Source organism: Marmota marmota, unplaced genomic scaffold, assembly GCF_001458135.2.
Source record: "Marmota marmota marmota unplaced genomic scaffold, marMar, whole genome shotgun sequence".
Classification (NCBI taxonomy): domain Eukaryota; kingdom Metazoa; phylum Chordata; class Mammalia; order Rodentia; family Sciuridae; genus Marmota; species Marmota marmota.
The window spans coordinates 22,108,164-22,133,283 of NW_026000196.1; the positions used below are offsets into that span (position 1 = coordinate 22,108,164).

The 25,120-nt window shown below is 43.0% G+C and overlaps 1 protein-coding gene across 1 annotated transcript in view; it reads left to right on the forward strand.

Moving 5' to 3' along the window:
• The window catches only part of Acss1 (acyl-CoA synthetase short chain family member 1), a 69,288-nt gene extending 52,032 nt beyond the window's left edge, over nucleotides 1–17,256 (forward strand). The window contains exons 7-15 of the mRNA XM_048790151.1: nucleotides 2,198–2,345; nucleotides 3,572–3,709; nucleotides 5,322–5,414; nucleotides 6,953–7,065; nucleotides 7,431–7,557; nucleotides 9,352–9,479; nucleotides 9,628–9,691; nucleotides 13,512–13,630; nucleotides 15,272–17,256. Coding sequence (XP_048646108.1) covers nucleotides 2,198–2,345; nucleotides 3,572–3,709; nucleotides 5,322–5,414; nucleotides 6,953–7,065; nucleotides 7,431–7,557; nucleotides 9,352–9,479; nucleotides 9,628–9,691; nucleotides 13,512–13,630; nucleotides 15,272–15,451 — 1,110 coding nt within the window. The 3' untranslated portion in view covers nucleotides 15,452–17,256. The remainder of the gene's footprint in view (nucleotides 1–2,197; nucleotides 2,346–3,571; nucleotides 3,710–5,321; nucleotides 5,415–6,952; nucleotides 7,066–7,430; nucleotides 7,558–9,351; nucleotides 9,480–9,627; nucleotides 9,692–13,511; nucleotides 13,631–15,271) is intronic.
• Nucleotides 17,257–25,120: the final 7,864 nt, after the last annotated feature.

Genomic DNA, 25,120 nt, shown 5'->3' on the forward strand with positions numbered 1-25,120 from the left:
GTATGACAGTGGAGGGGGAGAGAGAGAGGAGGGAGGAGGGGAGGGGAGAGGTGGGGAGGGTGGAGGGTGGAGGATGGGAATGGCAGCGGAGCACAACAGACACTAGTATGGCAATATGTAAATCAATGGATGTGTAACTGATGTGATTCTGCAATCTGTGTATGGGGTGAAGGTGGGAGTTCATAACCCACTTGAATCAAAGTGTGGAATATGATATGTTAAGAAATTTGTAATGTTTTGAACAACCAACAATAAAAAATTAAAAAAAAAAAAACAAGTGTATGTGTGTAAGTGCATGTTTGCATGCATATAGATGGGTACATGTATATGTCATATGCTTGCCTGTGTATATGTGCACATGTGTTTGTGTGTGTACACATGCATGTATGCTTATTCTATAGAATTAAGGCTCTTAGGGAAAAGGGTTTTTGGTTTTTGTGATTTTTTTCCTTTCTTTTTTGATACTGGAGATGAACTGGGGGTATTTTACTACTGATCTACATACTTGTTTTTTATTTGGAGATAGGGTCTTGCTAAGTTGCTTATGGCACTAAATTGCTGAGGCTGGCCTTGAACTTGGTATCTTTCTGCCTCAGCTTCCTGAGTTGCTGGGATTACAGGTGTGCTGCTCGCCTGGTTTAGAATGGTTGACTCTGGAGTGTGTTGGAGGTGTGAGTAATGTCTGGGATGTATAGTGGGGTTGGGGTTCTGCCCGGCTACTGGGCCCTTAGAGACTGGTCTCCCTCCATGCACTATAGGGGGAGAATTCTGCAGTCTCATGACAGACTTGGCAATTTGGGTTCAAGTTGTATTAATAATTCTTTTGACTTTTGAACATTTTGTGATGAGGGCCACAGAATGAAAATGCATTCTTTCTTGTGGAGCCTGGAAAAATAACTCCCTAGTTTGGAAAAATAGCTTCACCTGGCCACTTGTAAACTCCACTGAGCTACCTGCAAACCTTGGAGAAACTGAACAGCAGTCTTCAGGAGCAGGACCTGGGGGCCAACTTGACCAGAGTTTTAAAAACATCTTTTTAGAACATAGATAAAGAAAACTATTCAAATCAAATTAACGAGTTATAAGGCAAATGCCACTTTGGTCAAGAAATGGAATGTTACCAACCTCCCCTTTATGACCATAGCCCCCTCTTCTATATTCCAAATAATCACTGTTCTGTGTTTTTCTTTTTATAGTTTTGTCCTATCCACAAGTTCATCCCTGGACATTATCATTATTATTATTATTATTATTATTATTATTATTATTATTATTTTGGATACTGGGGATTGAACCCAGGGGTGCTCTATTACTGAGATACATTTTCAATTCTTTTTATTTTCTATTTTGAGGCAGATTCTCACTAAGTTGCTGAGGGGGCCTTGAACTTGTGATCCTTCTGCCTCATCCTCCCAGGTCAATGTAATCAAAGGTGTGTGCTCGGCCTGGCCCCTGTCACAATATTTTTGATGTCTTTTTAAATGAAAGGGATGGGTTGCCCTCTATCCCTTTCATTTTCTTAAACTTTGTTGTAGCACTTGGCCATTTGTCCCTGGTGTCCCTCTGTTCTCTGTGTTTCCTACAGATGGGCAGTTGGATCCCAAGACAGGATTAGGCTCTGGTTGGACACTCAGCCAGAATGAAGGAAATACAAATATCTCTCCTTGAGCTCTTAGAAGCTAATGATACTCAGTGAAGTTTTTGGTCTTTTTGCCTTTTGTGTTTTGCAGCTTTTAAGGGATTTTAAAAATTGCAGCATAAAGTAATACAGAAAGGTGTCCGTGTGTGTGTGAGTGTGTGTGTGTGTGTGTGTGTGTGTGCTGGGGATTGAACCCAAGGTCTTGTTCATGCTCAGTATGCACTCTACCACTGAGCTATGCCCTCAGTCCAGGTGCCCATATCTTAAACAGACAACTAGGTAGAAAAGTTTTGCCTCTGAGTGTACACCTATTTCAAGAAAAGTGACATTGCCAGCTCTCCCAGACAGTTCCCACAGGCTCACATCTACTGTTTCTTATACCTGTAGTTTTGTATTTCCCCTTCTGTGCACTATATGAAGCCTCCATAATGCACTCTCTCATCCTGCCACTGGTGGCCATGGTGACTGCATCTCAGTTACAGACCAATGCACACGTTGTGTGGGCATGTGGTGGGGTGGAAGGACAAGCTCCTAATGGTCCCCCTTTTGTTTTCACAGCTTGTGTTTGATTACCAGCCAGGCGATGTCTTTGGCTGTGTGGCTGACATTGGCTGGATAACAGGACACAGCTACGTGGTGTATGGACCCCTCTGCAATGGAGCCACCAGTGTCCTTTTTGAGAGCACTCCTGTTTACCCCGATGCTGGTAAGAACTGAAGATCCTGTTTGGGTTCCGGCACTGGTGGTAGGGAAGGGAAAAGGCCTGCATTAAGGCATAGGCTGAGCTCTGGAAAGGGGTGGTTCTTGTGATTGACAAGACACTAACTAAAGTGGACACTGGAGCGGCTTGGCCTTGAGCACTGCTGAGTGGACTGGCACCTATCAGAGTGTCTTCAGGAAGATTAGATGCTCAATATGAAGGAGTCTGATTATGAGCCAGAAGCTACCTCATCTCAAAACTATCCACTGCAGTGTTCCTGTCTGTCTAACTTAAGATGCTTGCCTTGGGCCAATACCTTAGCACTGTCCCTCTCACCTCTGTGGCCACCTCACCTGACCAGATCCATCCTTTCCTTGAAGCCCAGGCCAGCTGCCCCCCTATCCTGTCCTTCCTAGCCCTTCTCCTAGATCCTTTAAGGCCATGTATGGCCTGGAGCCACTTTGTTAAATTGAGATCACTTTGAGAACATGGTCACATCTTGCTGCCTGCGGTATCTTCTCTCACATAACATACTGTCCCCAAATAATTTGTTTTAATGTAATAGAACCATAGCAACTCTGCCTGTGGACTCTTGCCCCGAGCATTCTAAAGTGCATAGACTTCTTTCTTACCTCCCCTGGCTTCTCTTAGCTGACAAATGGGGATGGATACAACCAAGGAAGTGGGTGTAGGGGCAATGCTAGGGATGGAGAGTCATGGCCCATGTGGTCTCACTTGCATCATTTCAGGGAATGGTGTGAGTTTGGTTTTGGTGGGAGGAGGGGTCAGGTGTGTGCATGCTAGGCATACTGGGTACATGGCTTTGTGTACACACAGCAGAGATTGTGCTACTAGGGGTAAGACCACTAATTCCTTTAGGGGTCCTTTAATTTGTGACTATGTCAAAGTTTGATGTCATTTTTGAAAACTCATAGTGATATCCCTTTGAGCTAATTCCTGTCTAGCTCATGTGGGGTACACATTGTGGATGTAGTCATCCAAATCCAGGTGCAAACATGCTGCCTTGGATTTGGGGAGTACTGGGAGGAGGCTGCCTTTAGGACCCCTTTCTGTCAGGGACAGGTATGGGTCTCTTTTTTTGTGACTACACTACATGTAGATGTCTGTGTATACCCTGCACTCAGTAACACTGGGCTTGTCTCCAGATGTGTTTAAAATAGATGGTGTTTGATAGATTCTCCTATTGACTGTGGGTTTGGGCTCTTTTGTAGGTCGGTATTGGGAGACAGTGCAGAGGTTAAAGATCAATCAGTTCTATGGAGCCCCAACAGCTGTCCGGCTATTGCTGAAATATGGCGACACTTGGGTGAAGAAGTATGACCGCTCCTCCCTGCGGACACTGGGGTCAGGTGAGTGGCCTACCTTGTGGCAGGAGAAGGTCTGCCTGAGTGGGCTGTCAGAATCTGGATGGGCTTAGCGGCAACATGGGCTGTTCTTCCAGGAGACATTGGACTGGGGGAGAGGTGCTTCTGAGCAGGAGGCAGCCAACAGGAGAGTATTTCACTATTTTGGCAACAGTGGGTCTAAACTGGTAAGCACAGGATGAATACCAGCCCTTTGCGGGTATTTTATCAGGGCAGACACTTAAGGCAGAGGCACTTCTTTTTTCCTTCCCATTGAGGTATAAGACATGGTAAAATGTACAAATGTCAAGGGCTTAGCTTGAGGAATGTTTACTTACAGACTTAAATTGATGACCAACACTCCAGTCAAACTCTACAAATAGAAGAATATAGAATAGAATACAGAAGGCTCTGTATAGTATCCCCTATCCATGACTGCTTTTGGCCTTTCTTATGGTGGGTTAATTTTTGTGGGATTTTTTGCTTTGTTTTGATTTTTGGCTTTTGTACTAGGGATTGAATCCAGGGGAGCTTTACCACTGAGCTATATTCCTAGCCCTTTTAATTTTTATTTTGAGATTGGGGCTCACCAAATTGCTGAGACTGGCCTTGAACTTTCGACCCTTCTACCTTAGTCTCTCCAGTCACTTCGTTTATAGGTGTGGGTCAGTGTTCCTGGTTAATTTGTGTGTTTTGGATTTTGTACAAATAGGCAAAGAGCATGCTGTGTGAGTCATAGAGGTTTGTTTATTTTCACAGCTCTGTGGTATCCCATTGGACGGATATACCATAATTTATTATCCATTCTACTCTTGAGGGCAGTTTATAGTTTCTGTTATGAACAGAGATGCTATGACTGTATGTGTCCACTTTTGGTGGGTATTTACACTCTTTTTTTGGGGGGTAGGGTACTGGTGATTGAACTCAGGGGCACTTGACCACTGAGCCACATCCCCAACCCTATTTTGTATTTTATTTAGAGACAGGGTCTCACTGAGTTTCTTAGCACCTCACTTTTGCTGAAGCTGGCTTTGAAGTTGTGATCCTCCTGCCTCAGCCTCTCAATCATATGCCACTAACCCAGCTCTACACTCATTTGTGGAGTGTGTCAAGAGTCAAATTTTGGGGTGATAGGGTAAATGTATATTTATTATTTTTATTTTTTGTTACTCAGCATGGATCCCAGGCCTTCATGTATTCTAGAAAGCACTCTACTAAGCTACATCCCCAGCTCTATATTTAGCTTTAAAATATTTGGCTCAATGATTGTCTAAAGTAGTTGTATTAGGCATGGTTAGTCTTAAATATTAATAAATATGTCTCAATTCCCCCTCAAAAAAATTCTGTACCAAATTGTATTCCTACAGTGTATGTGATACTTGTGTCTCCCACATTCTTGGTGACTTTTTGCTTTTTGACCTCCTAATAGTGAAAACACCTTGGTATCCTTTATATTTCTCTGATGACCACAAACATGATAACTTAACAGCTTTTCAGGTCTCCCCAGATGTCCTTTAGAAAAATTACAGAGCTGTTTCCCCCTTGACAATCTCTTCCTTTTAGTTTCAGGTTTATTTGAGATCTTTTAATTTCTTTTTTCTTTCATGTGTGGATTCAGTGGGAGAACCTATCAACCATGAGGCTTGGGAGTGGCTCTACACGGTGGTGGGGGACAGCAGATGTACGCTGGTGGACACGTGGTGGCAGACAGGTGAGAATATTCCCGAGGAGAAGGAGACATGGTCTGGGGGTGCTGGTCTCAGTATAAGCCTTGATTCTGGAGGGTCTAGTGGGTGAGGCTGAGACCAAGGTTTGAGATGTCAGAAGGAAGTGTGATGAGTACCACGTGCATGAGTCTCTTCGACACATGGCTGCTGTTTTACAGCTGTTAAGATTGTGTGTAATGACTTCTGAGCCTCAGTTTCCTCACTTGTAAAGTGAGTACTCCCTCACAGGCTCTGGGTGAGGATGAAATGAGACGACACAACTCAGGTATGTGGCCCAGGCCTGGCATGTAGTAAGTTCTCAGTATTCACTTCTCTCCCTTCCTGCCTTGCCTCGCCTCACTTTCCTTTCCTTCTCCTTTTCCCTTCTTCTTTCCTATTTCCTTCCCTCCTTCCTTCCAGCCCTCCTTCCCTCCTTTCCTTCCTTCCTCTCTTTCTCCCCTTCTCTTTCTTCCCTCCCTCCCCTTCCACCCTTTCTTCCTCCCTTGTTGCTAGAAATCCAACCCCGGGTCTCTCACATGCTAGGCAAGCACTCAATCACTGAGCTACATTCCCAGCCCCAAGGGGCCCTTTTCTGAACACTGGTACATCTGATGGGGACAGGGCACTGTGTTACAAGAGACCATAAGTTTAAATTCTAGTGGGAGAAAGAAGTGTTTCTGTGGGCATTTTGTTTTGATCTGTCCCCGCCTCTCTGGGATGTCTGACGTACAGGGATGTTTGGGCAAGAGGTCACTGCTGATAAAATAACACAACTCTCCAAGGTCTCCATCTTCAAGTAGCCAGCAAGTGAGATGTTCTGAATAGCACAGTTCTTATTCATTCAGAAAGTCACAGATGGAGATTCTTTTACAGCTCAGTCTCAGGATGTATTTCCATGCAGACAGAGACGAGTGGGAGAGATGACACGAGGATAGGCTTTGTGGGCCTCTCTTATTTGTTGGGTCAAATGGGCACTGATCCAGAGCAGTTCTTTTCCTCCATCTTACTATGTAAGTGAGTGGACTCTGCCCTCTCCTATTTCACACAGGGTCTGACACAGAAGGGTCCCTGAGCAGAGGGAGGCCTCTGCCCCAGCTGCAGAATGTGGAGTTTCCAGGACTGAGCCCTGCATTAGGGTTCTGCTTGTGTCCCTGTGGAGGGACCCAAACCCAAGCCTAGTTTGCCCCAGCCAGGCGCGGTGGTACATACCTGTAATTCCAGCAGCTTGGGAGGCTGAGGCAGGAGGATCATGAGTTCAAAGCCAGTCTCAGCAACAGCGGGGCACTAAGCAACTCAGTGAGACCCTGTCTCTAAATAAAATACAAAAAAGGGCTGGGCATGTGGCTCAGTGGTTGAGTGCCCTGAGTTCAATCCCTGGTACCAAAAAAAAAAAAGTTTTTGTGCCCCAGAAAGCATGGTCCCATCCACCTTCCACTTTGGCAGAGCACAGAAGATGTGTCACAAGTCCTTTGAGGATATAGTATGGACAAACTTGTCACTGACTCCCAGGCTAATCTGGCATTTCTTCTCATTATCCTTGCAGAAACAGGAGGCATCTGCATTGCACCTCGGCCTTCAGAAGAAGGGGCAGAAATCCTCCCTGGCATGGCCATGAGGCCCTTTTTTGGCATCATCCCTGCTCTCCTGAATGAGAAGGTGTGTGAGGGCCCTGTGGAGGTTGTTCCTCTGCACCCGCACCTAACTGCAATCACCAGGCATCCTCCTGCTGCCCCTGTCTATTCTACTCTCCTTTCCCTCATTGTGTGCACCCAGGGTCTGGACTCTAAATCACAGACCAGAGTCCCCATGCAGCACTTATGCAGTCCCCTCTCAGAGAGACATTTGATGGCATCACAGCATAGAGTGAGCCCAGGGCTTTCCTTAGGTGCCTCTGGAGGAAAGTTTGAGGCAGTTCTACTTGGACCCTGGCTTGTCATTTTTCTGCCTCAGGCCAAGCTGATTTTCAGTTCCTTACTTGTCAGTCTACCCATTCTCTCACACTCGTCTCCCTGGGTCTGCAGGGAAATGTCATGGAGGGCAGCGATGTCTCTGGGGCCCTGTGCATCTCCCAGGCCTGGCCAGGAATGGCTCGGACTATCTATGGCGACCACCAGAGATTCATAGATTCCTACTTCAAGGCATATCCAGGTGAGTGTGCTGAAGAAGGGACTCTCATGCCTATCCCATAGATTCATGGAATCATATTTCCATGGATTACTGAAATGCTTTAAGTTAATAGCAGTTGAGTGCATTGCAATGCAATGGTTAAGAATAGGCCCTCTGGGGGCATGAATTTAAATCTAGCCTTCTCTTTCTTTACCTCCCTGACATTTCTTATCTCTACCATGCAAGTCAGTCCCACCTCAGGGGCCTGTGTGGGGCTTGGTGGACATGGGTGTGAAGCCCATAAGCACAGCACCTGGCCCATAGTGGGCATCCTGTTAGCTATTAGGAAAGATGAATGAAATGGAAAACTGTCATAAATTTTGAGAGTTTTCTTACAATTTACTTTTTAAAAAATTTGTTCTATTTAGTTATATATGACAGTAGAATGCACTTTGACACATCATACACAAATAGAATATAAGTTCCCATTCTTCTGGTTGTACATGATGTAGAATTATACTGGTCATGTAGTCATATATGCCCATAGGGTATTAATGTCAGACTCATTCTACCATCATTTCTACTCTCTATTCCCCTCCTCTCCCTTCACTCCCCTCTGCCTAATCCAAAGTGACTGTATTCTTCCCAACAACCCCTCCTCCCCTGCACACTGTGGATATGTAGATATGTAGATATCAGAGAAAACATTCAGCCTTTGGATTTTGGGGATTGGCCTTATTTCGCTTAGTATGATAGTCTCCAGCTCCATTCATTTACCTGCAAATGTCATCATTTCATTATTCTTTAAGTCTGAGTAATATTTCATTGTGTATGTACACCACATTTTCTCTATCCATTCATCTGTTGAAGGACACCTAGGTTGGTTCCATAGTTTAGCTATTGTGAGTTGAGCTGCTATAAGTATTGATGTGGCTGCTTCACTATAGTATGCTGATTTAAGATCCTTTGGGTATAAACTGAGGAATGGGATAGCTGGGTCAAATGGTGGTTCTATTCCAAGTTTTCTGAGGAATCTCCATGCTGCTTTCCATAATGGTTACACCAATTTGCAGTCCCACCAGCAATTTATGAGTGTACCTTTTCCCCCACATCCTTGCCAACACTTATTGTTGTTTGTCTTCATAATAGCTGCCATTCTGACTGAAGTGAGATGAAATCTTCGAGTAGTTTGGATTTGCATTTCTCTAATTGCTATAGATGTTGAAATTTTTTTTATATATTTGTTGACCAACCATATTTCTTCTTCTGTAAAGTATCTGTTCATTTCCTTAGCCCATTTATTGATTGGGTTACTTGTTTTGGGGGCTTAAGTTTTTTTGAATTCTTTATATATCCTGTAGATTAATGCTCTATTTGAGGTGCAGTTTACTTTTATTTTTTTCTTGGTTTGCTTTTGTGTTATTGGATCAGAAGTGTATATGAACACCATCTTCCCTATCTTTTTGAAACTAGTAATTTTCTCAATAAATCTTAAGCTTAGGGAGCTGAGACTCATCATTTGGGAGAAGCTTCTTGAAGGCAATACTTGTCTGTGTTCTGCTTCCTGGACTTTCGCAGTCTTCACAGGATCAATGTTCTGTTGTTCAGTGCCACCTGCACCTTCACTAGAACACAGCCAAGTGGTACTATTTAGAGGTGTCTACATTAGGAGTTGACAGGAAGGCCAGGAGGTCAGGAATTCAGCTAAGCACTGGACTTCAGTTTTGGTCTGTAGAGTGAGGTTGGAACATGGGTCCCTCTGTTTCTCATGGAAGCTGGAAGTTCTGTGGGTTTTGGTCTCAAGTTCTTGGTGCTATTCCCCCTGCTGTGGTGCAGGCTATTACTTCACAGGAGATGGGGCTCACAGAACTGAGGGTGGCTATTACCAGATCACAGGGCGCATGGATGACGTCATCAACATCAGTGGCCATCGCTTGGGGACCGCGGAGATCGAGGATGCGATGGTGAGCTTGGCCTGGACCTTCTCCTTTGCCCCTGCACCTCTGTGATGCCTCTCTTGACCTCTGAGTTGAGGTGGGAATGTGCAACCTGAGTTACCTTCAGCACCCTGGGGTCACCATGTTTTGCACTTTTCTTCTCTGTCATGCACAGGCTGACCACCCTGCAGTGCCGGAAACTGCTGTCATTGGCTACCCCCATGACATCAAAGGGGAAGGTAAGTGGCTGCAGGATACAGTCCTCTTTGATTCCTGATCTGATGCCCATCACAGGAACCCTAATAAAAGGAGTAGACCTGCTCCCTTCCCCTCCCATCCCTGTGCCCTATCTAGAGTTTGTCTATTCCTTCCATGCTCCCTCTCCCTACACCACTATGGGGTTAGAAATGATGGTGGAATGTGATGGACATTATTATCCAGAGTACATGGATGAAGGCACAAATGGTGTGAATAGACTTTGTATATAACCAGAGATATGAAAAATTGTGCTCTATATGTGTAATAAGAATTGTAATGCATTCCGCTGTCATATATAAATAAAAAATAATTTAAAAAAAGGAGTAGACCTGGAGGGCAGGACCATAGTTTTTTTTTGCTTTTTTTTTTAATGGGTGAAGCTGTTGTTTTTCTTCTCAAGTGGAGATTTTGGGTGAGGAATCTGGACATTGTATGTGTTAGGCTAGGGTGAATTCTGAAATACCCAGGCTTCACTGACCTTTAAGGACACTCTTTCACAAGAAGCTGTGACCTGTTTGGCCCTTGGCTGGTCTTGAGAAATTTCCTCCTGGCACTGTTCAAGCCCTGTTACAGAGAGTTCATAAGAAAATGTCCAGTGGGCTGGGAATGTGGCTCAAGTGGTAGCGCGCTCGCCTGGCATGCGCGCGGCCCGGGTTCGATCCTCAGCACCACATACAAACAAAGATGTTGTGTCCGCCAAATACATAAAAAAAAAAAAAAAGAAAATGTCCAGCCATATTAGTCCTCCCCTGTTCACCTGTTCACCTGCTTGGTCACAATGTTCGTGTCAGCTCTGCCTTTGCCATGTCTGTACGTCACAGTGCAGGAGCAGTGTGCTGGGACTCTGGAGAAACCTGACCCGTGATTCCCATTGCATGTTGACATGCAGGGGGAGGTAAAATGAGTGATCGGAATGGTATTCTCTACTGAGGACACACTTTGTTCCAAAGCCTGCTGATTCCTAAGTGGCTGTGTCTGGGGAAGGGCAGGAGTGCTGGAGTATTGTAAAGCCAAGTCAACAGTGGCCACACTGACCCGGTATAGTGTGACCCAGACATATGCTGATCCTATTCCAGGGCATTGCTGGATAGGCAGACCTCTTCTGCCCTACCAGTAGCCTGGGATTGAGTGTTTACCTTACTTCTTTTAGGGACATCCTGTGTCACAACTTGTCCCAAATATCACATGCCTCCCTGCCACATTTGTGTTCCACTATTTACTCAACTACTTTATTTTTATTTGCTTTAGTGTTGGGCTCTGAACCCAGGGCCTCATGTATGCTAAACATATGCTCTACCACTGAGCTACAACTCAATCCTTCAAGTACTTTCCTCAAATTGACCCATTGTAGAATTTAAAATTTATTTAAATGCTTTAAAAACAGCATTTTCAGTTGCCATGATGTGTGATGAGGCTGCTGTGGCATTGTTAATAGGAGACCAGAATTGTTAATGGGAGAGCTGTGAGTGGCAGTGCCCAGCAGAGGTGTGGGCTGGACATAATTAGGGTGGGAAGAGAGTGAAGATAGGAAAGTTCTTCACATATGACTTGGGTAACTTCTAAAGGGACCTCACACTGGCAGGAGTCTAGACCCAACCTCTGGAGATCCTCCGAACTGGTACATTTCTGGAGTCTGGAAGCTGTGGGAGCTGAGTGTGTCTGAGTCCCACGGATGAGCAGTGCTTCCTGCTCAGGGTCTGGGACCCTAGGAGGACAAAGGTATTGCTGAGGGGCTGGTGATCCCAGGTACCTTCTGCCCTGTCCTGGGGGTTCATCAGCCCCTGGAAAAACCCCAGAAAATAAGTGCAAAGTCAGGGAAGGTACATTGGAAAGCAAACTTGGAACAAAATGTAGGGGGTATGTGATAGTCACTACCTTTCACAGGGCAGCTTAAGGTCTGGCAGATTGTGTTGGGGTTGTCCTCTCCTGGGGTGGCATAGCCCAGGATGCAGGTGTCTCTGAGGCTGTTTCAGAGGAGAGAGTCTTGGCTGCAGGGCACCTGACTCAGTGCTCTCAGGGCTCTTGGGCTCTTTCCATACCCATCAATAGCTCTAAGCATTTTTGCTCATCCTAAGCAAGTCTTTATTATCTGGCCTTTCAATACCTGCCAGGCTGTTGGGAGAAAATGTACATTTCATGGGTGTAATGATATGCATTTTCTTGGTTTCTAACAAATTTAAACATCTCTTTATCTGTAATCTATGAGTAACCCATTAAGTTCTTGGTTAGCCCCAAAGCTGATTGTCAATGCTATTATGTATCCATCAACACACCCTCTATTTTGCACTTGGTCTGAGTGAGGGGAGCCCCAGTTTAATTAAGTTTAGTTTAATTAAGACTAGTTTAATTAAGACTCAGACTCTTTGAGCCTCTGACCAGGGTCTCATGCCTCTGACCTCTGATATCCTGGGCCTTATCCATTTCCTTCTAACTCTTAACTGTTTCTTCCTTTCATGTGGTTTCCTCCCTTCATCTGTATAAGAACTCAATAGTCCAGGCCCACTTCCAATCCCATATCAACTAATAGGATGACAAAAATGGGGTTCTTTCCAGTAAAGATCTCACAACCTCATGGATGGGGGTAGTAGGACTGACAAAAAACTTTACACAGCAAGTACCATAACTAGTTTTATGGGCAGAGTCAGGAAAAGTATCACAGAGTACAAAGGGGCTGAACTGGGTCTTGAGGGATGAATAGGAGTTTTCCAGGTGATTTGCATAGGCAAAAGCTGTACTTGCCTGCAGATTGTAGTTTGTTTAGGAAATAATCATTTACTGATGGATTTAACAAGCATTTATTAAGCATCTGTTGTGTTCAGTGTATGGTATCAGATGCTGGGGACACAGCAGGGGTAAACTAGACAAAGTGTTAACCTTTAGGGAGCCAACAGCAGAGGGGAGAGAACAAAAATAAACATGGTCAATGAGGAAACCACATAGTGTATTAGGTGAGATATGTGCTAGCAGAAGAATGAATTAAGATGAGGGGAATTAGTGCAGGAATTAACAGGCAAATGAACCATAAAAAGAGCTACACACATGTATATAGAAACTTAATGTATGAGAGAAAGGATGTTACAAGTCAGTGGGAAGGGACAGGGTATCACAAATGGTATTGGGGAAGTGACTATTCATGTGGAGAACAATAGGATTAGATCCTTGTGTGATAGTGGAATCCATTGTACATCCTTTCTATAACTTGCTAGGATATTGATAAGCAAAGCCTAGTGTTTGCGCTAAGATATGGGTTGGCCAGGGCTGCCAGCAGCATTTTTTTTTGTCATGATGGAACTGTTCCATATCTGTATCTGCTCTGTCCAGCAGAGCAGCTCCTGTCACATGTGGTATCGATTAGCACTCAAAATGTGGCTCATGCATTTGAGGAATGCATTTATAATTTAATTTAATGTAAAATAAACAGCCACTGTGGCAAGTGGCTGCTATATTATATTGGCCACATACTTGTGAGGCTGGTGCCCACCAACTTTGTCTGTGTCCATCAGCCCACATCACGGGTTCTCTCACAGCTGAGCCAACAGTAGCTAATTCACACGACAGTATATGTCCTGCCAAACTCTCAACCACATGACTGCCCTTCCAGGGTGCTTGTGATCAAGTAATCACTGCCACTTTGCCATGCAACGGTCATACATCTTTAGGGCTGCAAGGAAACCAGCTGCCATAGTGTCACCAACGTAGGGCTTAAAGATTTTTTGGATTTATGGTAGGTTATACAAAACATTTTGCTTTGTGAGGTATCTTGTATGGTCCAACACCCTCAAACCTTTGCTTTCCTTCCAGCTGCATTTGCTTTCATTGTGTTGAAAGATGATGTGGGTGACGCGGACATGGTGGTGAGTGAACTCAAGTCTACGGTGGCCACCAAGATTGCCAAATACGCCGTGCCTGATCAGATTCTGGTGAGTGGATGGCACTGCTCATTTTAAGCCTACTTCCCCGAATTATCAAATAGTGAAGCTTTTGTGAGTGTATTTCTTCTTTACAGTTAAAACTGACATTAGTAGTATTTTCCCTGGATGATAGATGAGAATGACAAGAGACAGGGAGGATCTGTAGCACCCAAAGCTTATGGCACTTATCTGTTTAGGAGAGTTCTGGGCAAGATTAGATGTTCTTGTACTTTGGCATTTGGAGGCTGGTTACAGATGCAGTACTAGGTAGTAAAGAATACTAGAAATATTATTTTATTTTCTGCAAAAAATAAAATAATATTTCTAGTATCTGGGTATCTGTGTTAGCTTTCCTTTTCTGTGACAAAATACCTGAGATAATCAACTTAGAAGGATGAAAGGTTTATTTTGGTTCACAGTTTCAGAGATTTCTGTCCATGGTTGGTTGGGCCTGTGTGGCATAGTACATCATGGGCAGGGAGCACATGGTGGGGCCAAGCTGCTCATGTTATGGCAACTGGGAAGCAGAGAGAGAGAGAGGGGCCAGGGTTCTGAAATATCCTTCTAGGTCACGCTACCAGTGACCTGAGTTCCTTCTACTGGGTCCCACCTCTTAAAGGTTCTACCCTCTCCCAACAGCACCACAGGCTAAGTCTTCAACACATGGCCTTCAGGGGATGTTTATGATCCAGACCATAACAATATTGAATTTAGGGCCTTGTGCAAACTAGGCAAGTGTTCTACCACTGAGCCACACCCCAGCCAAATAAGGGATATTAGATAGAGAGACATGTGGAAAATACCAGAATTTTCTAGCCCTGTGTAGTTTTTCTGAACACATCTCCAGGTTCCAGTGAGAGAGATCACTCATCTGAAAGATCTAAGGGGCAGAACTAGGCCACCTTTTCATCCCTTTAGCTTTTCTCATTCCTTTCTTCATTAACTTTTTCCCTACTACGATTCCTGAGTTGCTGATTGTCCTCTGGAGCAGAAGGGGCCTAGCTTCATTTGGTATTATTCACAATACTGACCTAGTGACTAGAGTTTTTAGGTGAAGTGAAATGTTTCCAAAGGCAGAATTGCTAAAGTTGTTAAAGATGTCACATTTATGAAGCCCTGGGTTCACTCCCCAGCACCAAAGGGAGGTGGGGGAGATCCCAAACACTGCTCTTAATGTATTGGCATTTGCATTGATGGACATAGCTGTTTGAAAATGCTAAATGTTAAAAATTTCAGACTGCAAGACAAAATTTTTCTGTTAAATGGTTCTCACATCTTGTGTAAAACAGACCAACTAAGTCTCTGTCTGGGGATGGAGATAAGGTGCCTGTGCTTGGATCTGCTGCTACCTGGGGAACCTCACATGGTATAGCTGTTAGGACAGAGGTGATTACTCAGCTGACCTGGACTGGTGTGGCCTTCAGCGAAGCCCCCCATGGTTGATGCTGTCCTTTGGGTTAATTCCAGCATTAGATCCAGGTTGTAGGAAGAGAAAGCCAGAGACTATGGACCCCATCCTTCTTTGATGTGGGCCCATATATCAGTGAGCCTCTTCGAGTCCCCAGTGAGGGGTATCATTCCCCCAAGCAGAGTCCTTATCTCTGTATAGCCAGATATACCCAATTCTGATGCTTCTGCTGTCCTTACCAGGTGGTAAAGCGTCTTCCTAAAACTCGATCTGGGAAAGTCATGCGGCGGCTCCTGAGGAAGATCATCACTGGCGGAGCCCAGGACTTGGGGGACACCACCACTCTGGAGGACCCCAGTGTCATCACCGAAATTCTGAGCGCCTTCCAGAAATACAAAGACAAGCAGGCTGCTGCCAAGTGAGAAGGCACACTTCTACCTGGACACTCAGACTATGATCGGCACCTAGGCTCTACATGTTCTCCTCAAATGTCACCCTGAGGTGGCTAACTCTTGTCCTAGTACATAGCCCACATGTACCGCCCAGAGTGTGAAGTGGGGCTGAAGACTCTTTCTTTCTTCTGGGGGGACCCCAGAGTTATATAACCTGTGAAGAGGTACTGTCAGATGGGGATAGCACTTGTTACACTTATCCTGGCTTTGGTTTCCAAGAATTAAAATCATTGTCATCCACATCTGTGTCCCTTTGAGACAGCACAGGGAGGCGAGAAGCCCAGTAGAGGAGCCAGCTCCTTGGACTTAAGAGCTGGAAGCAACCATTGTTTTCTGCTGATGTTCTTAGATACAAAAGGCAGAGATTTTATTTTTTATACTTTTATATTTGGGGAGAATAATGTGCAAGCACTCAAGAGTACTGTGATGATTTCCTTATATACACTCATTGTAACAGTTATGAAAATCTCCCTTTTTGCCTACACTGGTGAGAAACATGGGGACAATCAGAGGATGCTCTTTTTGTTTTTTAGTGTGATTTGAAATCTGATTCACATATTTGCATAGCTCTCCTAAGAACTTGCCAGCTTGTAATTTGATGTCCATTTCCTGGTGTCTATTTCTCCAGTACTTGGTTTGTGTTATAAATAGAATTAACTCCTAAGCAATAGGGTGAACATGCTCACCTTTATTTCTGAAGCTACTCCTGTGGGCATTTTTCTCCAAGATATGATCTGGAAAGGTTTTCTTCCCCCCAGATGCCTCTTGGTAGGAGGTGAACATGCTCCAAATATGTACAGCCATTCAGAGAAGCCAGTGAAAACTCAGGTGACTTGTTATAGCACTAGTGCTGCCTGACTCTTTCTGCCCTTCTTTCTGTGGTTGCAGCAATAACTACTGTGGTCCAATGATGAGACTTGGAGCTTCTAATCAAGTCTCTCTCTTTTTCAATGTGCCTTAAGTCCTCCGAACATTAGCAAAATGATGTAAATCATGAGGCCAATGAGTGCTTATTTCATGGAGAGTGTACAAAACATGTGTGGGTCTGCTCACAGGTGCAGGTCATCAGGGAGCAGGGCCCTCAAGGGCAGGGAAAGGCTGTCCTATCTACCCTACAGTGCCTTGTAGCTATGTAGGTGTTCAGGGAGTGTCTGGGGTACTGAACACCTTCTATGGGGCCTTGCTGTGCTGGCCTCTTAGTGATCAGGCGAGTATACTGTGATCCTAGGATGTGGCAGTGGCCATAGCACGCACACTTTGAATAATGGTGCTTCTTTATTACCATTAGCAACAAAGAGCCACGCACTGGACTTGGTGGGCCATAGTTATGACACTGTTTATGAAATGGCTTATGTTTCTACGTTGCTGATATAAACTCTCAGGATGATCTGCAGGGGTGTTCAAATAAAGCTTTATTTTGTCCATTCTCTTATTATGGTGATGTTTTTGGTTAAGGCTAGTCTTTGTTGCTGAATGTAACCCTAGGGCCCTATTCACTTAAAAGATAACACTTAAAAATATATCTAGGCTGGGGTATAGCTCAGTGGTAGAATGCTTGCCTAGCATATGTGAAGCTCTGAGTTTGATCCCTAGGAGTGTAATAACAAACGAACAGTCTGTTTTCTTATAGGGAATAAATATACACTAACAGCTTACCTATATTTGTTATTTGACAAATTTACTTGGCTTTGAATTACTGTGCTTTCCAACACACTAGCTGTTTGTGGCTATTTAGTTATAAATTAAATGAAATCTAATAAAAATGTAGTCACTCAGTTATTGTACCCTCATTTCAAATGTTTAGTAGCTGCAACATGTCCACTGGACAACAGGGAGACAAACATTCCCATCACCACACAAAGGTATAGTGTGTGGTGCTGGTGTGGAGGGTAATAGAAGTGAGGAAGGAAGCAAGATCCTTGGTAGCCAGAAGGCGAACATGAGCAGGATATCCCACATCTAGGGTAGCCCCACTCTAGGTGTGGCAGGGAAGGATTTCTGTATCCTGCCCCAAATGCAGGAGCGGGATTTTTATCAGAACACAACTGAGCTATCTCCTGCAAAGCCTGGACACCTGCTGTCTCATAAGTCAGAGCTGGAGTGACTATTCCCAAGGGATGTTTTCTTGAGCCACTGAGTTTGGATGAGCATAGAGATGGGGTGCTGGGATGCTGGGAGGACCCCTGGGTGTCCATCTGAGGCAGACTCTGAATGCATGGAAGAGCAACTCACTGGGAAAAGACATGTTTTTGCACCTTTGGATCCTGTGGGAACTAATAGTAGGATTTGCTCTTGAGTTGTGTAGCCACACACCCTTCCCCAGGCAGGGCCTCATGTGGCTATTCTGGTAGAGTGTCCCTGATTTTCTGTGGGCAGCCATCCTCACTCCACTCTCAGTGACCCCACTCTGACTGCAAGGGTGGGTTTGTCATGATAATTTCTAGTATCATAGTCCCTGTCCTAAGTGACAGGTTCTGGCCTGGCCATGTGATACTGTCGGGGCCACTGAGGAACAAAAGGACACCATGGGTAAAGGGACTACTGCCCACTCCCTGCTGGATAAGGCAGGATGTGGACACCAAAGATAGGGCCTATTGGAGAAAAGGCCGCATGGGGAATGGAGCCTGAGGGATAAGCTCAGGCCCCATAAAAATGCTGGGACTCACCCTGCTCTCAGACTTTCCTTCTTGTTTTTGATTTTCTGTCATCACTGAAATGTCCTGACAAGCACCAAAATTTGTGACACTGAGATGCAGAGAGATTAGGCAGCTACAGTGATGGCAGAGATGGGGCACCTAAGTGGAGAAACAGAAAAGAACGTCAGACTGGGTTTCAAAGACTGTCAGTCTGAACAATAAGTGCCCCTCAGGCCAGCATGCTAGATTACTTTGGTAATGACCACAAGCCAGGGAGGTAAATCACAGATTTAGGAAGGAGCAGTGTGTGCCTTCTAAGGTAATTTCCACTTGAACTACTAGCTAAAGCAAAAGTTGCTGTGCTTAAAGGGAAATTCAGCTTTTCGGCATGACTAGTTCCTAAAGGAAGTATGTCCCTATTAAATTTTAAAATAAAATATAACAAAAAATCATGGCTAACAGTTCAGCATTTCATGATTTGACTGCCCACGTTTTATCAAAAGATAAATCATGAGATGACGTTAGGTGTGCATTCATCCCCGTTTCACGCACAACATCTGATTTTACGGTAAAGAAAAGGTTCCATGAATTTCCCCTCATTTCCCTGGATAGAAGAGGGAGATTTGGCCGTGGGACAAGTAGAGGTTAGCCTGAGGTGTGGGAGTTCTCTGAGAGCTGATATGCTTGTGCTGCGTCACCCGCCCTCATAATACCCCACATCAGGGAAGTGACAGAAACTTTTAGATTTATTGAGCACAGTGTGCAAGGGAGGCCCTGTGATAGGTTGTGGAGCCCATGACCCTGTCTCACCCTTATGTTGCCTCTACCTCAGGTAGACATTCTTCTCCCCACTTCCTGCCAGGAGCTGGATTTGGATGTAGTATGTGTTATTCAGCTTTGCACTGCTGTGACCAAAATATCCTACAAGCACAACTTAGAGGAGGAAAGATTTATTTTGGCTCATGGTTTCAGAGGATTCAGTCCATTGATGACTGGCTCCAAGGCAGAAACTACATAGTGGAGGACGTGGCAGAGAGAAGTGCTCCACTGATTTGGGGAGTCATCTAGTGGATCAATCCACTGATCAAATGGATTAATCCACTGGTGAGATCAGAGCCTCCACGATCCAATCAATCATTGCCTACAATCTCACCTCTGAAACTTGCTTGCTGCACTGGGGACAATGCTTTCAACACATAAGTGTTTGGGGGACATTCCAGATCCAAACCACAACATAGCACATCTGGCCCCATAGCCTGTGCCCTTGATCCTGTTTTCAACATGTGTGGCCCCTTCCTGGGGGTGGGGGAGCTTTTGAAAGATACTGACATCTCTGTATTTTTTTAAGGCATCTTAACTGTTAAACTTTGAAGAACTCTATGAATTGGTTATCTTTTCTTCTTCTTCTTCTTCTTTTTTTTTTTTTTTTCAGCACTGGGAATTGAACTCAGGGGCACTATACCACTGAGCTATATTCCCAGCTCTTTTTTTGTTTGTTTGTCTTTTTGAGACAGGGACTCACCAAGTTTGAGGCTAGACTAGAATTCATAATCCTCCTGCATCAACCTCCAGAGTTGCTGTGATTACAGGCATTTGCCATCATGCCAGACTGAAATGCTTATCTTGGATGGGGAAAGAAGAAGTTTAAATATAGATCAAGAGAGTACTTGCCTGAAGATGATTTGTTTTTTATTTGGTAGAAGGTGTGCCAAATTGAGATTTAATAATCTCTACTCTGAATTATAGAATTTTTTCACTTCATTTTATTTGGGAATTCTGCTGTATAACAGGATTAAACCAAACAAACATATAATTTCTGAGTCTGTAAATACCAGTTGGGTTTTGTTGTTGTCTTTTGCTTTTTTGTTTTTGGTGTCTGAGATTGAACACAGGGCTTCATGCATGATAAGCATGTGCTCTACTGCTGAGCTACAGCTCAGACCCCACCGGTTGGTTTATTTATTTATTATTATTATTTTTTTGGCACTGGGGATTCAACCCAGGGGTGCTCTAAAACTGAGTTACATCCCCAGGCCCTTTTCAAACAGGGTCTGGCTAAGTTGCTGAGGCTGGCCTTGAACTTGCAATCCTCCTGTCTGAGTCTCTGGAATTTCTAGGATTACAGGCAAATGCCACCACGCCCAGTCACCACTTGTTTTTTAACCATCCTATCAAAGTGAGGAAGAAATGAGTTTTTCTATGCTCCAAATGTTTGTTTTCCCTGCCCCCTGAACTTCGTTTGTTGAAACTCTAACCTCCAAAGTGATGGTATTAGGAGTTGAGCCTTTGCATGGGATTAGTGCCTTAATAGAGACACCAAAAAGCCTGCTTCCTCTGTTTTCTGCCATGTGAGAATATAAGACAACAGCCAGTTGCAAGCCAGGAAACAGGTTCTTACCAGATGTCAAATCTGCCAGTGCCTGGTTTTAAACTTCCAGCCTCTAGGACTGACAAATAAATCTTTTTTAAGTTACCCAGACTATGGTATTTTGTTATAGCTGCCCAAAGTGAGACAACTTTCCTACTTCACAGTGTCCTGGGGAAAAAATGGGAGTGGAGGGTGGGTTCTAGACTATCCTGCCAGATATACTACTGACAGAGTTCTGGAGATAAGCTGCCCCCCTCAAACTACAGATGAAGACACTGAAAAATGATGAGGCTACTTGCCCAATTGCTGACAGTTATCTTCTGGGGCCTGTGACAATGCTCCCTTGGTAACCACAGAAATAATTAACAAACAGAGTTGCTCTGGGGTTTCTGGGCAAGGTTCCCTCTTTCTCCAGCTTCCAAGATTCCTTTTCTATCTTTACCTATTATTTATGTAATACTCTTTGCTACTCCAAAGAAATTGCTGCAAAGCAGATGATGGGCATCCAGCCTCCCCCAGCTATCCTGTGGCAGGGTTTGGTCAAAAGGTACCCTGACCTTGCAGGAAGGAATACAGTTCTGGATTTGGTATTATGATCTTATTTCCTAGGGACTGTATAGAAAGATATCATTAAAAGTACAAAACACCTGGGTGTTTTTTTCTTTGATTTTTTTACTTATTTTTTTTTTTACTGGTGTATTATAGTTGTACATAATGGTAGGATCTGTTGGTACATATTCATACATGCACACAATATAACAATATAATTTGGCCAATATCATTCCCCAGTATTTTCCCTTTCCCTCTCCACCTCTCTTTCCTCTACTCTACATATCTCCTTTCAATTTTTATGAGATTCCTCCATGTTTCTTTTCCTTTTTTAATATCTAGTGTCCACATATGAGAGAAAACATACAATCATGTGGGTATTTTTTTTCCACTGGTGCTTAGCTCATTCACATGATGACATGATGATCAGAGAACATACTGCTATGATTTTAGCCCTTCTGAAATTGGTTGATGTTTGCTTCATGCTCAGCCTACCACCAATTTATTTACTTTTCAGTGAGATGGGGGTCTCACTATGTTGCCCAGGTTTTCCCCTAACTTCTGGGCTCAAGTGATCCTCTTGCCTTAGCATCCTGAGCAGCTGGGACTACAGTTGAGCATCACGTGTCCAGTTTTCTGGATCCTGGGGTAACAACTTACTAGGTTGGAGCCTATAGGAGCAAGGCACCCAGGGACTTTCTTCTCAAAGACTTTCAAACAAGTTCACACTTTTACACCCCTTAGCCTAGGATGGGCAGGGTTCACACTTTTACACCCTCAGCCTGGGAAAGGTATCTTTCCTATTTTCTTTGTATAAAGTATTTGGCTTCTTAATGGTGCTAATCTCTTCAGCAACCACATTCTCCTTGGCCCCATTTTTAACAGCTCTCCTTTTCTGGTCAAATTTTCAAATTTACTCTGTTTTTTGCTCCTGATCTCAATGTAAATCTGGTTAAATGCAGTCAGCAATACCCATGCTACTGCCTGAATACTGTGTTGCTTTGAAACTCCCTGTCAGATTAATTAGTCCATCACCTTTAAGCTGCCTCACACAAACCTCAGGGCATGGACAAAATGTAGACAAGTTCTTTGTCAGAATGTAAGGCAAATTGTCTCTAATCCAGTCCTAGTTTCCATATGAAAATAAATATGGATCAACACCCCCAGCAGCACTTTGGGTGTTATAACTGATGTGACAATTTTTGTTATTTAAACTCCTAAAAGAGTCCTAGTTTCCATCTGACACCACAGCAGCAGAGTTTTTATTGTCTGTTTTCCTATCAGCATTCTGCTCTTTTGAACCCCCACCAGAATTGCCCATTAAGCTTTGCTTCTCATTCTGAGGCTTCTCTAGCCTGCATATCTAAACTTCTTGGTACCAATTTTCTGTTAGTCAGCTTTCTGTCACCATGACCAGATACCTAAGAAAATCAACTTTGAGGATGAAATATTTATTTTGGCTCAGAGTTTCAGAATTTTCAACCCATGGTCACTTGGCTCCACTGATTCTGGGCCTGTGTTGAGAAGGACATGGTGGAACAAAGTATTCACCTTATGGCAACAAGGAAGGAGAGAGAGAAATGAAGTGAGAGAAGGAGAGAGAAGAGGCTGGGGTTTCAATGAATGATTCAAGGTCATACCCCCTGTGACTTTCTTCCTCCAACTAGCCCTACCTCCTGAAGTTTCCACCACCTCCCAATAGTGCCACTAGTTGGGGACAAAGCCTTTAACATATGAGCCTTTGGGGAACAGTTTACATCCAAAGTACAATATATATCATGTCTGATATTAGTATAGCCACATCTGCTTTCTTTTTGTTGGTGTTTGCATGGATTACTTTCCATCTATTTGATTTTGATATTTCTATATTCTTATATTTTTGATATGTCTCTTTTAAGTAGTATATAGTTGCACTTTTGTTTTTTAATGGTGTTAGGGATTGAATTCAGGGCTAATAATAATTGAATTCATGCAAATAATAAGTATTGATCAACACCCCCAGCATGCACTTTGGGTATTATAACTGATGTGACAATCTTTGTTATTTAAATGATATACTTAGTTCATTTATATTTAATATAATATATATTTGGGTTCAAATATACCATCTAACTCAGTGCTTTCTGTTTTGCCTATTCAGTTTTATATTCTGCCTTCCTTTGGAGTGATATTTATTATCATTATTTCCTGCCCTCTCTTGATTAGCTTGAAATTATAAATTCTGACTATTCTTTTAATCAATACCCTAGCTTATATGTTGCATCCTTGACATATTAAAACTCATATTAATTGGTAGCTTTACCCTCTTTCCAGTCAATGAAGATATCTAAGAACATAACTCTCTCTGAACTTATAAACCATATATTTTAATTTCCCCTAGATTTAATTCTATAAGGCATAACTGTTTTATACATCATTGTTTTTCTACAGACTATATATTTAGATTCACCCATATATTTATCATTTTGGTCCATTTCTCTCCTTTCCATATATCTAAGTTTCCATCTGTTTCTTCTTGAAAACACCCTTTATAGTTTCCTTTAATGTGTCTCTGTTGGCAAAAAAAAAAAGAAATCATTTAGTTTATGTCTATCTGGGTATAACTCTGGCCTGGAAATTATTTTCTGTCATTTCCATTGGTATCTACTCTCCCTTATTTGTTAAGAAGCCAGCTAATAAAATGATTATTAAATGTAATATGCCATTTAAATGTAATATGCCACTTTTGTCTGATCTTCATATTTCTCTTTGTCTTTTTCTCAGTTTTATTTTTTTGTTGACTTGTTTTTATTTATCCTGCTTGGTATCTGGACTTCTTGGGCCTGTAGCTTGATGTCTATTTAATTCAGTTTTGAAAATATCTTAACCATTATCTCTTTGAATATTATTTTTGTCTATTCTTTCTTCTTTTTTGAGGCCCCTAAATTCCAATAAACTGGAACTTCTCACATTGTGTTTTCTCTATCTTGCTGCCTTAGCCTGGATTACCCTGAAAGCAGAACATAACATAAAGGCTTGAAGGCAGGTTATTTACTTAAGAATGTGATTCCAGGAACAAGTGTGAGGAAACTGGGGTGGGAGGCATGGGTGTTGGTTGTGGTGGTGAGAGAGGTATGGAAAAGGGAAGGAGGAAAAACCAATACAGGCAGGGTATTGAGCCAGTCACCATGGCTCAATCTTGCAGGACTCATGAAAGATTTTATCAAATGTATCCCCCAAATTAACTCAACTCAGAACTAGATATTGGAATGTGGCTTGCTATGTCAACTTTTCCTTCTGGAATCTGCAAATGTACCCAGGAAAAAAAGTGACTCCAAACAATGGGTTCATGTTCCTGGATCCTGGTCCAGTAATTCCTCACCATTTTTGGGCTACAAAATGTCCTTAAGCAAATGTTTTAAATGTTTTGCTCATCACTGTCAACATTGGGAGTGAGAAATTATCTAATCAAAAAAGAGAAAATATTGGATAATGTTCCTAGAGTGCAAGATTCTGGATTTCAACATACATTTGAACACAAGTGTTTCACATAAGTTATTGAGGACTTGGACATGTCATACAGTATTTATTCTTCTCCAATATAACATGGATGTCTCTACATCAGTATACTTAGACCCTTCCGATTCTTTTTAGTGACTGCATATGGCAATCATATATCTGAGCATTTATTTAACCATCATCAATGGACATTTAAGCTGATTCAAATTTGTTTACACTTTAAAAAATTATTGAAATGTACATTCATGCATAACTTTGCACCATAGGATAAAAATATATACTTGACTGTTAAGCTACAAATACGTGTGTGGAAATAACTTAAGAATACAGACAGTACCTAGAATCTTAGGCAGCACAGGTGAGAAATGTAGCAAAGACCATTACAATGCAATGCAATAAAATAAAACCTAGTACAAGATTATCTTGGCCTTGAAGCTTAATAAGAGAATTACTAATAGAATGTATTATAAATCTGTTATCACCTGTAAAGATAGCTATTAGCCAGTAATAAAATCTAATAGAATAATTTTCAAATCATAACTTTTCTAGTCATTTTTTTCTTTCTGGAACATTTTTCAAACTTTGGGT